The sequence below is a fragment of the Plectropomus leopardus genome, chromosome 12 (genome assembly GCF_008729295.1).
Source record: "Plectropomus leopardus isolate mb chromosome 12, YSFRI_Pleo_2.0, whole genome shotgun sequence".
Lineage (NCBI taxonomy): Eukaryota > Metazoa > Chordata > Actinopteri > Perciformes > Serranidae > Plectropomus > Plectropomus leopardus.
In genome coordinates, this window is record NC_056474.1 from 31,150,083 (window position 1) to 31,161,722 (window position 11,640).

Sequence of the window (11,640 nt, forward strand, 5' to 3'; positions counted from 1 at the left end):
ACACCCTGAATGAAGTCCGTTACTGCTGTCTCCTGACAAAAGAGTCACGGGATTTGGCAACAAATTTTAATGTTGTTTAATACAAATAAATAGAAATAAATCTACTTTGTCTCTTGTACAGTGAGATTTCATAGCCTCAGCTTTGAGAATGAACATTTGTGAGAACTTGAAACAAAGAACTGATAAGGAAATGAGCTCTTCTTCATTTGCACTGTGCATCACTAACATAAGAAACACTGCAGCAGGTCGTCAGAAAGAGTTTTTTATTGGGTGAACCCTCACAGCTGCAGGAACAAACACAGGGATGGAGTCAGATGATGTAACATGATGTGAGCCAGGTCATGGACTGTTTCAAAGGAACAGAGGATTTTAGATGTCAGACATACACACATACATACAGACAAACATACAGTACACACAAAGTACTGTGAGTAGTCCTATACGGCCCCGTGCAGGTACAGGGACAGGAACTTGCTGAATGTTTCAGGCTTATATCCTGCCAGACCAGCTGGTACCTGCAGGGAAACATAGCAACCAATCAGAACAAACTGCTGCCCTTTCATTTTCTGTCTTCCTATCACAAGACGGGCTTCCATTAACCCTAAATTGCACAAATTGAAATTGCAAATATAAAATACACCTAATGGAAACTTAAAAACTTTCAAAAAACTCACATTTATCTAAAAAACGTTTTAACACTTGCATGATGTGGTATGTCAGGCAATTCAAAAAAGCCATATTTCACAAAACTGCAATGGAAATACTTTGTGTTTTATAGGTAAAATGATGCACAACAAAGAGTCACATGACATGTTAAAAAACAGGACCCAGTATGTGTGGACGGAGGAAGAGACCCAGATCTTCTTAAGTCTTATATGAGACAAAGAAATTACTGCAAAATTAAATTCAAAGCAGCAACAAAATTCCAGTATTCAACAAGACTTCCAAGCAGACATAACAGAGAGGGGCTTTCAGAAGCCGCGGCAAATATTACAATCCAAATAATGACGGCTAGTGTGGGGGCTGCAATAGAAATAATTTGAATTGAAATTATTTGAACATCCATCACCATGCTGCTTGGAGTGTTATAGCCAGAGTAGAAGTCGCAGAACATCAGTCAGTGAAAATGCAGTCATCTGGCAATTGTCTTTTACTGACATTTCAAAAATATTACTTAAGTTTAGCTTAAATCTGTAATGGAAACCCACCTATAGTTATAAGTATATACACATGTGGTTTTATTTACTTTTTGATAGATAGAGATATTTTTGGCCAAAATAAAAATAATAGCTGTCTGGAGCCACAAAACAATAATTTATACTTCATAATATTCTATGTTAGACTATCAACAAAACTAATAGGTCTAAATAATCATTAATAAACCTATGTTTTACTTCAAGGTGGCTCCTCTGGATTAGCTATTTACAATTATTTAGTATTTTAATGTAGCAGTATACAATAAGTCTAAAATACACAGTGTAAATTCAGTTGTTACATTCATACTCTTACGTCCAAAGATGCTCTATGGGATGCCCCATTCAAACTGCAATTTTTGATCCCACAGCCATCAAATCATAAAAACATGCATTGTATTATTTCTGGTGTCATTCTGGACCTTTGCCTTGGAACTTGTTATTTTTACTATTTTCCACCTGATGATGTCATTTTTACCATTTTAGGCATATGGAGAAAATACATGCTTTTTCCACTAGGTGCACTGGGACAATCAACATTGCTGCACATCATTGACATATCCCAAACTGTCAGCACAAAAAAATGATAATTTATTTAGCATTTAGTATTTTGAAAAAAAAAGTTGTTGTTTTTTTTTTTTTATCCAAAAACATAGTGGTGTCAGGACAAAAACCTGGCATTAAAAGGGTTAAAATTCTGAATATGAACAAATATTTGATAATTATGATTAGGGATGATTTTGTTTAAAAAAATCAACTGAATGAAAGTAGAACATCATATATAATATACAATATTTTTTAAAGCTTGATTTTGAAAAGCGTGTTATGTGCACAGAGCAATACGTGTGTGTAATATTAAAGCGTGCCCTAAGGTTTCAATTCTTGGCTTTCTTCAGAGGCTTTGCCTTTTTTTTGGATTTGGAATCCATAGCTTATTGAGGTTTGAAAAAAAAATTAAAGGAAAAGGTGGTAGGGCAGAGATATATGATGCACTTAAGTTGACAAATGCCTACACTATTTTTTTATTTAGTGTATAGGCTACAAATTTTTACAGTTGCAGAATGTAACAATCTCTTTAAATGTACAACAATAGTAAATACAAGTTTAAATGTTCATTTCATTTTTCTATCAAAGCTACAGAACCAAATGCTGCTCCAAAGCTGCAGGTAGCTAAAATTTGATGTCTTTTAAAGTCAGACAACCACTTGATCATTAATCAGTGGTTTTTGATTTGCTGAGGGGGAAACCGTCTCCATGACAGAACACGGCTGTGCATCAGATGAAGCTCTGCAGTGAGTCACAGTTACCAACAGACAGAAGGTGAGAGTGGTCATACCTTCACTTGCTTCTTCTTGATGTATGGTCGGACCTTTGCAAAATCGTAGAGCTCCACATCATCATCCAGCCACACCTGCATGAAGCACACAGCAGTTCAAAAAACCAGCAGACAACAAACAAAGAAACAAACGTATTTTTTTGCTTTGATAGTGAATTCTGATTGATATAAAAAAAAGTGATACACTCTGAGCTTTTTTGTTCATTTAAATGCTGCTTCCCTTTTAATTAGACATTAATCAAATTAAGTAAATAACTTCTTTTTATCCTCTTAGACATTTTTCTGTTTGACTGAAAATATTGCCATAATAAGCATATGAATTTTTGAGTTGTGGCCAAAAAACATCTTTTGTGAGGTCACAGTGACCTTTGACCTTCAAAATCTACTCAGTTCATTATTGTGTCCAAATGGAAGTTTGTGCCAAATTTGAAGAAATTCCCTCAAGGCTTTCTTGCGATATCACATTAACAATATTGGGACAGACAGATGATAACCCAAAAACATAATGCCTCCGGCCTCAGCTATCGCAGGTGTTAAGGTGAATAAAATGACATGTTATAGTTGCGAAAAGTTGCTGTTCACTACATGCGCAAAGCACAACATACAAATATTGTCTTAAAAAATGGTGCACCTGGTTCTTGATGCCGTCGTCTCCTGAGAGATCTGTGGTGTTGAGCTGGAAAACCATAAACTGGAAAATTCTACCGTTGGTCCCCACTGCCTGTATGGTTATAGGACGATCTAAAACACGCTGCGGCTGGGTCTGACACGCACACAAACACACAGACACACAGACACAGACACACACACACACACACACACACACACATACACACAAACACAGGGTAGGAAGTGAGAGTAAGAATCAGACAGAAGAATAATTAGGAAATTTGAGCCTGTTGATCAGTAGCTGTTGATCCAGTCTGTTACTGACAGTCTGTGTGTGTTACAGCTGATGTGTGTATTCTCACCCCGTACAGTTTGCGTGCGCGGACCAGAGCATTCCCAAAGCTGAACATGAGCATCTTGGCTCTGAACTGTTCTGGCTTCAGCGTCCAGTGAGCATCAGCTTGTTCCAGGAAGTAAAGTGTGTGGGCATGAGGATAGGGGTAGTCATCCCTGAAACCTGATTGGATAACAGAGATGTTGTCTAATTCGGCCTGAGCACGGGACAAAACTGGACACATCAAATGATTGTAAAATCATAATTTCTGTGACATCTCACCTGTGCAGTTCACATCCTCCTTGTAGACATGCACTTTCTGCAGGTCAATGGTGGGGGAGACGGGATAGAAGGTTTCCAGGACGTGATCCGCTGTGTCAGACACTTCCTGTTTCCCAGAGACCTCCGGAAGAGGATCCATGCAGTTATGTAGTAAACCATTCAGACCCCTAACCTGGAACAGGTCCTCTCCTGGTATTCAAAAATAGAAGGAAATTGGGAGGTCTGTCAGAATGCATTCAGTACGTTCAGATTTGTTGCTATTATTTCAGGCAGCATTGATCAATTTTCGGGACTCATTTATTGTCTCAACGGATGGCAATGTCTGTCTGTCTAAGTCAGTCCACTACTTTGTTCCAGACTGAAATATCTCAGCTAATTGGATGGATTGCCATGAAAATCAGACATTCGCAACAGCAGCAATATAGGCTGCAATTTTATCACTTGAGGCAACTATGCATCATCAATGTACGTTTACTAAAAGTGTTTGTTTTTGTCACTGACAGGCTCAGATTGTTATAAGTGTCTGGCAATATTATGGAAAGGACCCAATAGAGAAAGATTTTTTGTAAAAGGTTTTTGTCATGACATCACTATGTTTTTAGATGAAAGAAAAAAACCCACAAAGAAATTAGACAGTCAGTCATTTTCCGTAACCGCTTGTCCTCGTAAGGGTCGCAGGGGGGCTGGAGCCAATCCCAGCTGTCATTGGGCGGAAGGCGGGGTACACCCTGGACAGGTCGCCAGACTATCGCAGGGCCGACACATAAAGACAAACAACCACACACACTCACAGTCACACCTAAGGGCAATTCAGAGTCACCAATTAACCTGAGCTGCATGTCTTTGGACTGTGGGAGGAGGCCGGAGACCCGGGAGAGAACCCACGCAGACACGGGGAGAACATGCAAACTCCACACAGAAGGGCCCCCGCCCAGACCGAACCCCGACAAAGAAATTCATTAGTTTCAAAATACTATATGCTAAATAGATTTTTTTTAAGTTCACAGCCTGGGATATGTCAGTGATTAGCAGCAACACTGATTGTGCACTTTGTGGAAACATCATGTATTTTCTCCTTATTCCAAATATGGTAAAAATGACGTCATCAGGTGGAACATAGTAAAAATTACAAATTCCAAGGCAAAAGCCCAGAATGACACCCAGAAATAATACAATGTATGTTTTTATGCCTTGCTGGCTATGGGATCAAAATGTCAGTTTGAATGGGTTTGATTCCAAAATTAAACAAAAATACACAATCTTGCCAAAATGTATGACATATGCATTAATACAACCAAAATGATAAAAAAATGAATAATGAAAAGCGTGTAAAATAAGTATGGTATCTCCGTAGGGATCCTTTCCATGATCATCAGACACTTAAATTAACAATGTGAGCCTGTCCATTGCAAAAACGAGCACTTTTAGTCGGCTTACACTGACAGTGCATAACTGAAGTGTTCCACCAGATAACCCAGGAGAGGGTATGTTACCTCTGTTCCATGTGGCTGCCAACGAGTATTTCTCAGCAAGGATCCTCCTTCCAATGGCCGGGTGGCTAGACTGTAGAGTTGCGCACAGATGGAGCAGGTTGAAGAGCAAAGTGTTGCTGGGAGAGGAACACACACACACACACACACACACACACACACACACACACACACACACACACACACACACACACACACAGTGAAAAGACAGAGATTAATTTCCCAAACAAGGACTGTAACAGTACCTGTGCTGCCATCAGCTGCTGATTTAGAAACCAAGCTGCCAGAGCATATGGCACATTAGACCTCTGAATCAATATCACAGTTACTTCCTCCTGACCACAGGAAATCAAAATGGCTTATTCACAAAGATCAGCACATTTAAAAGGCATGTCACTTCAGGTAACTCTCAATCTTTAGAAAGAGATTTTCCATCATTATGTTTGTAGAATTTGTAGGAGGCAGACACATTTTTGTAGGTTAACACCTGGAGTGGCAACACTTTTCTTATGCTGCTCTCAGACACCTTTTGCAGGTATTTAAACCCTTGAACCTGAGCAAACTGGTGCCATTTCTTTCAAAAACGTGGGGGAAAAAAGGCAGTGAGCAACTTGAGCAACAAATAAGTAGATTTATAACATTATCTTAAAATTTTTCTTTAAAAGCTAGGGGGGAAAAAAAAAGCTTGAGAAAAGCTATATTTATAAGGATCAAAATTACATAATTATAATTATGTTACAGTTATTATATTCTTTAAGCAGTTGTTTCAGATCATTTCCCTCTTTTATTTTTAACTTTATTTTCGATCTTCAAAATTTAAGTCCGTGTCCACACAACAAGAATGTACTAACACTTGCCAGTCTACTTGACCAGACAGTCAATGCTAAAAATGCGTTGTTGCAACCCGTACCTGTATTTCTCTTTGCTTGGTCGGTCCTCTGTTGTGTCCCAGAAGCGGGCGTGTTTGATGGCGTTCTGCACACGTTCATCCTGATCTGGAATTTGATTGGCAGGATTCTCTGACAGTGAGAGGATGTATGGCGGCAGACCGGAGATCATTTTGGTTTTGGTCAACCACAGAGCCTGATGCACACCTGAGACAGAGACGGATGAAGATTTCAAGTGACATTTTGTTTGGAAAATGTAATAAAATGTTAAGGTAACTGGTACTGTTGCCTGTATGAGACAAATCAGAATAGAGACTTGAATGAAAAGTTGTAAATTCCAAATAATCACAAAAATACACATGAAGGAAATGATAACTGAATATTTATTATAAGGCTTTCTGCCAAAGTTAATGCAGGACGAGCATTTAGTCTCATCCTCAGACATCTGAGTATGATAAGAATGTCTGACATTGTCCTCAGGTGATTAGTAAGGTAAACAGTATGCTGTTATTGGGGAGGGAATCACCAGAGGCTCCACGACACAATATTATCATGATACTTAAGTCATGATACAACATTATTGTGATTTAACATTTTGCAATGTACAGAGTAATGTGATAATGTATATTTGAATATTGCAATTCAATATTTAATATAATTTTTCAACTGCAAATTTTGTCCTGAGAAGTAGTTTGCCAAAATCTGTTTCATCTAAAAGGTAAAGTTCTTTTCTCACTTAAGTCTTTTTTTCAGCAAAATGTATCTGGTGAACTGAAAAAGCACTTAATTTTATCATTCTAATAGGCTACTAAATGTTTAATTTGTATTTGCAATATCAATAAAAATCAATACTTGGTATCCATGTATTGATGCAATATTGCCATGCAACATATTGCGAAACTAACCTGTCAATTTTAGGCAATACAAGGTTGGCGTGGTTTAATATCTGACAACCAGTCAATTTGTTTAAAAGTAAGAAAATTGCAAAGCCAAACTTAATTCAAAATTCTGTCAGTTGATAGAACTCCTGATCACCAGGGAAGATGCACACCTCTGACAGCATGATTACATACCATTTAAGAGTCAGAGCAATATTCTGGTATATTCGTCATATCAATAATCATCCAAGCAGCACTTCAACTACTGCAGAATTTTAGTAGTAAAAAGAACAGCACAAATGAGCCTCGCCTGTGATTGTGGCATTCATGGACTGACTGCTGACAAGAAATACTTGTCTGTTTTCCCAGGGTGGGGGAAAACTTATACAGCACAGTATCATAATATTCTTTAAATGGTAATATTAAATGTTACATGGACACCGCTTATCAATTTTTTAAAATGTATTTTGTAATTTTTAATATTAGAAATTCAAATTAAACTGTTGATAGCATACCAGAATAATAAAAATACTTGCTTTTTCAGTTCACTAGATATATTTGATTCAATAATGAAATCAAATGCTTGAAATAAGATGAACACACTAAAAACTTTATCTTGTTAGATCATATGTTTTGCTATGAGGACATCATTTGCTGTTGATAAAATGTGAAAAAAATAAATCGCAATATATGTCATTATATGTCATCACAACACTCAGCATATTGCGATATGTTTAAAATCACAATATCCTATCATTAATCACTCAACCAGACTTTGTTTGTTTAGCATACACACAACGACACAAGCACATAATTTTTTTTTTTTTTAAAAAAAGCTAGAATTTGTAAATAATTAGGGTACCAAAATACGAGTACTCATTAAAACCCAGAACTGAGGAAACACTACCATAAGTGACAGAACTCCAGAGGCAGGCTAAAATATATCAAAAGACAAATAAAAATAAAAGATATTATTATCATTATTATTATTATCATTATCATTATTAAATTATAATTTTTAAAATAGACTAAAATGTATCAATAAATTGTCAATAAATAAATATTCAATATTAATTTAAAAGCCAGATTAAAAAAGGTAGGTTTTAGGTTTTCTATTAAATCATGAGTATCGTGATGATATCGTATCGTGGGACCTCCAGTGATTTCCACCCGTGCTGTTTTCACAAACAGCGATGTGCTTGCAGTGTCTCACAGTCAGGGCACAGTACCTTCCAGCGGGCTGGTCCTCTGGCTGTAGACGTAGCACGGTTTGTCTTTGTACAGCGGCATCTCGTGTCTCGGTGGGGACCAGTACCGTCTCGGGTCCTTGTAGTCCCTCTCCCACGGCGGGTAGACGGGCTTCGACAGCCCCGGGACATAGTGCATCCTCTCCCCGTAACTGACCACCTGCAGCCCGGGGATCTCCGGTCTGTCCCTGGTCTTGCGCGGAGGGGGGGCTTTGGCGGAGAGACAGCGGCTCACGCTGAGGTGTCTCCGGGCCTGAAGGTGTCCCGCTCCTCCATGTGTGGACCACCGGCTCAAATCCTTCAAGACGGCTGTTTGAGAAAAAAAAGGAGCCGCTGTTCTTAAACACTGAGCTGTTTCTTGAAACATATTGCTCCTTGTTCTTCCAAACGCTTTTTCAAAAAATAAACTGTTATTGTGTCCTAAGTTAGCCTGTTAGTAAGTACTAATGTAGGGCGCCGCCATGTTGGATCCTTACACTTCTTCGGTAACTCAAACAGAGTCACGACCTTCCGTTAGATTACCACAGCGCCCCCGACAGGACACCGGAAGAACTGCTGCTGCTTCTGATATTTTTTCCCATTTTTTAGAGACTGTTCTTCGTTTGGCCAAGCAATCAGAGGATGGGGGTGGCTGATGTATTACTCCGTTTTTGTGTTTGTTTTATTTCACCCTCCCTTTCACCTTATATTTGTTTTCCTTGAGCCCAACATTAAATTAGTGTTTAAATTTGTAAAAAAAATAAAAAAATAAAAAAAAAACACTTGAAAGTGAAAGGTTGAAGACGAAATTCTGGAGTTAAAAAAGCCTTGGTTTTTTACTCTTTTTGTGTGAACTTTATTTTTTTTGCAACACTTTAAATTAGACATGTAGAATAAAGTGATTTTGATGAAATATCACTATTTTAAACTCATGTTTGGTTATGTTTTTTCTTCTGAAGGAAGTATTTGCCATATGATGTGTTTTTAAAAAAAAATAGTAGCTAACAGTTTCTGTTTTTTAATCATGTCTGGCTATGATGAATTGTGTAATTTGGATAGCTTTTATTTTATTAAAATGTTTGTGATGAAATAACCATAAAATACAGTCATCTAAAGTTGTATACCCCTCCCCTAAGTCAAAATAAAACACATAAGTCCCTCCAGTGTGCTTAAAAAAATGATTCAACATGACACCCCTGTTTTGTACCACCCCCTCCCTCTCATAAATAACAAACAGTCCCTTACATATTGTATTTTACAGTAGGCATTGATGGAGGAAGTATTGAGATTCTCTATTTAAGTAAAAGCACTAATACTACACTGAATCACTACACTAAATGCTCTGTGAAAGTAAAAGTCTTACAATGAAAATGTTATATTGATAAAAGTATACAGTCTGGAAAATGTATTTGGGTTATCAAAAGTAGCCTATCCAAGGCAGAGAAAAAAAAGAATCTGTTTAATCAATCAAAACAATTGAAAGGGAAAGCATTAAGTCCTCATACATGAGGAGCTGAAACCATAAAATGTTTTTGCATGAAAAAAGACTGACATAATAATAATCTCTTCATTTGTCAGGCGTGACCATGCTGTTGATAGTTTTCTACACTTGCATTCTGTAGGGGTCATAGAAATGGGGTCAGCTATGGTACGGTGCCCTCTGGAGCACTTTGTGGGGTTTTGTGCCTTGCTCAAGGCCACTTTGGGAATGCCCAGAAGGCAGACTGGCACCTTTCCAGCTGCCATCCCATTTGCCATATTTTGTAAATACAGGGACTTGAACCCTTTGGTTCCCAAACTAAAGCCCCACAGACTGAGCTACTGCCGCCCAATTATCGAAATATCTTTAATAAATATATGTTCTCATCCACTGACTAATCATTTCTGCTGCACTTGCATATTGTCATTTAGTTTGTGTGCACTACCTTGATTTTTAAAGTAACTAATATTATCAAGTAATTGTAACTGAGTGAAAGCCCAACATTTCTTTCAGAGGTGGAGTAGTTGAAAGTAGCATGAGATTAAAATACTCACTTAAACTAAAAGTGGCCTTTTTATCTTTTTTTTTTTCAAATTAAATTTTCTTATTAACCCTCTTGTTTTTAGTTGATGTAAAGTTTATTTCCCTCCATGATGGCTTGAATGCCTTTTCAAAGTCTTCACTCACTGCCGAAAATTCAAGTACAAAAGATATTTATTTTATATAAAGGTGATTTGATTTATTTTATAGTTATTTGTTTTCAAATTAATATTTATATCATTTAACATTTTAAGTCCACAAAAACTATTAAATTGAGGCTTAAAGATGGTATAATATGTATATCAGTGGGGCGGCATAGCTCAGTATATCATAACAATAGTTCAATTTGTGATTAAAGCACCAAATTTGGCAGACATGTTTTCGGTTACTGATCCTAACAGAATGACCTACGCCACAGTTCACAACATTTTTACAGGAAATACTACATTCTGATAGACATTTGCAGCTTACATCATGACCTACGCCACCTATCAGAATGACCCACGCCAGATCTTAGTACATTTATACAGGAGGTTGTCCATTCTGATGATTTTTGTACCTTACAAAATGACTGACTGCACCTGACAGAATGATCCACACCACCTGACAGAATGACCTAAGCCTAATTTACCTACATCTAGTACATTCTGATAGATGTTTGCCTCTGACAAAATGACCAACTCATCATTGAACTCTTTTTAGAGAGGTGGAAGGCCATTCTGATAGACATTTGTACATATCAGAATGACCTACACCACATATAACTCTATGAATTACATACTGTACATTTTGTATATATTCTCTATCTCTTCCTTTTGTAAATACAATTACATGTCTATGTCTGTCTTTTTTTCTATTTTTCTTATCCCTAACTTATTTCCCTCCCTTGTACTGTGAGCATTGTCAACCTGGAAAAAATTCCTTGTTCCTTATTTGTTGAACTTGGCCAATAAACGTGATTCTGATTCTGATTCTGATTCTGATGTATATAGGTGGTAGGCCATTCTGATAGACATTTTCATTGACAAAATGACCAACTCATCATTGAACTCTTTTTAGAAAGGCGAAAGGCATTCTGATAGACATTTATCCCTGACAGAATGCCCTACTCCCCATATAACTATATTTGTATAGGTGGTTGGGCATTCTGATAGACATTTGTACCTATCAGGTTGACCTACTCCATATATACCTCTCTTTATAGAATAGCAAAAGCCAGGGGATATGAAACTTTGGGGAGGCAGTTGGATACAGGAATTTTAGAGAAAATATTGGCTTTGAGTTTATTTTTTACATGAGGAGAGCAGATGTTTATTATTATTATTATTATTATTAGCATTGTAATTTTAAGTACATAAGTAACATGCTGATAATTATGTAAAATG

At 37.2% G+C, this 11,640-nt stretch overlaps 1 protein-coding gene across 1 annotated transcript; it reads right to left on the reverse strand.

Moving 5' to 3' along the window:
* Positions 1-246: 246 nt before the first annotated feature.
* On the reverse strand, positions 247-8,734 carry mrpl37 (mitochondrial ribosomal protein L37). The gene is made up of 8 exons (XM_042497951.1): positions 8,239-8,734; positions 6,155-6,338; positions 5,248-5,363; positions 3,755-3,943; positions 3,501-3,655; positions 3,161-3,292; positions 2,530-2,604; positions 247-515 (listed from the first exon to the last, which is right to left on the reverse strand). Exons 1-8 carry the CDS (start codon positions 8,621-8,623, stop codon positions 438-440), a joined length of 1,314 nt encoding a protein of 437 aa, XP_042353885.1. The 5' UTR covers positions 8,624-8,734; the 3' UTR covers positions 247-437.
* Positions 8,735-11,640: the final 2,906 nt, after the last annotated feature.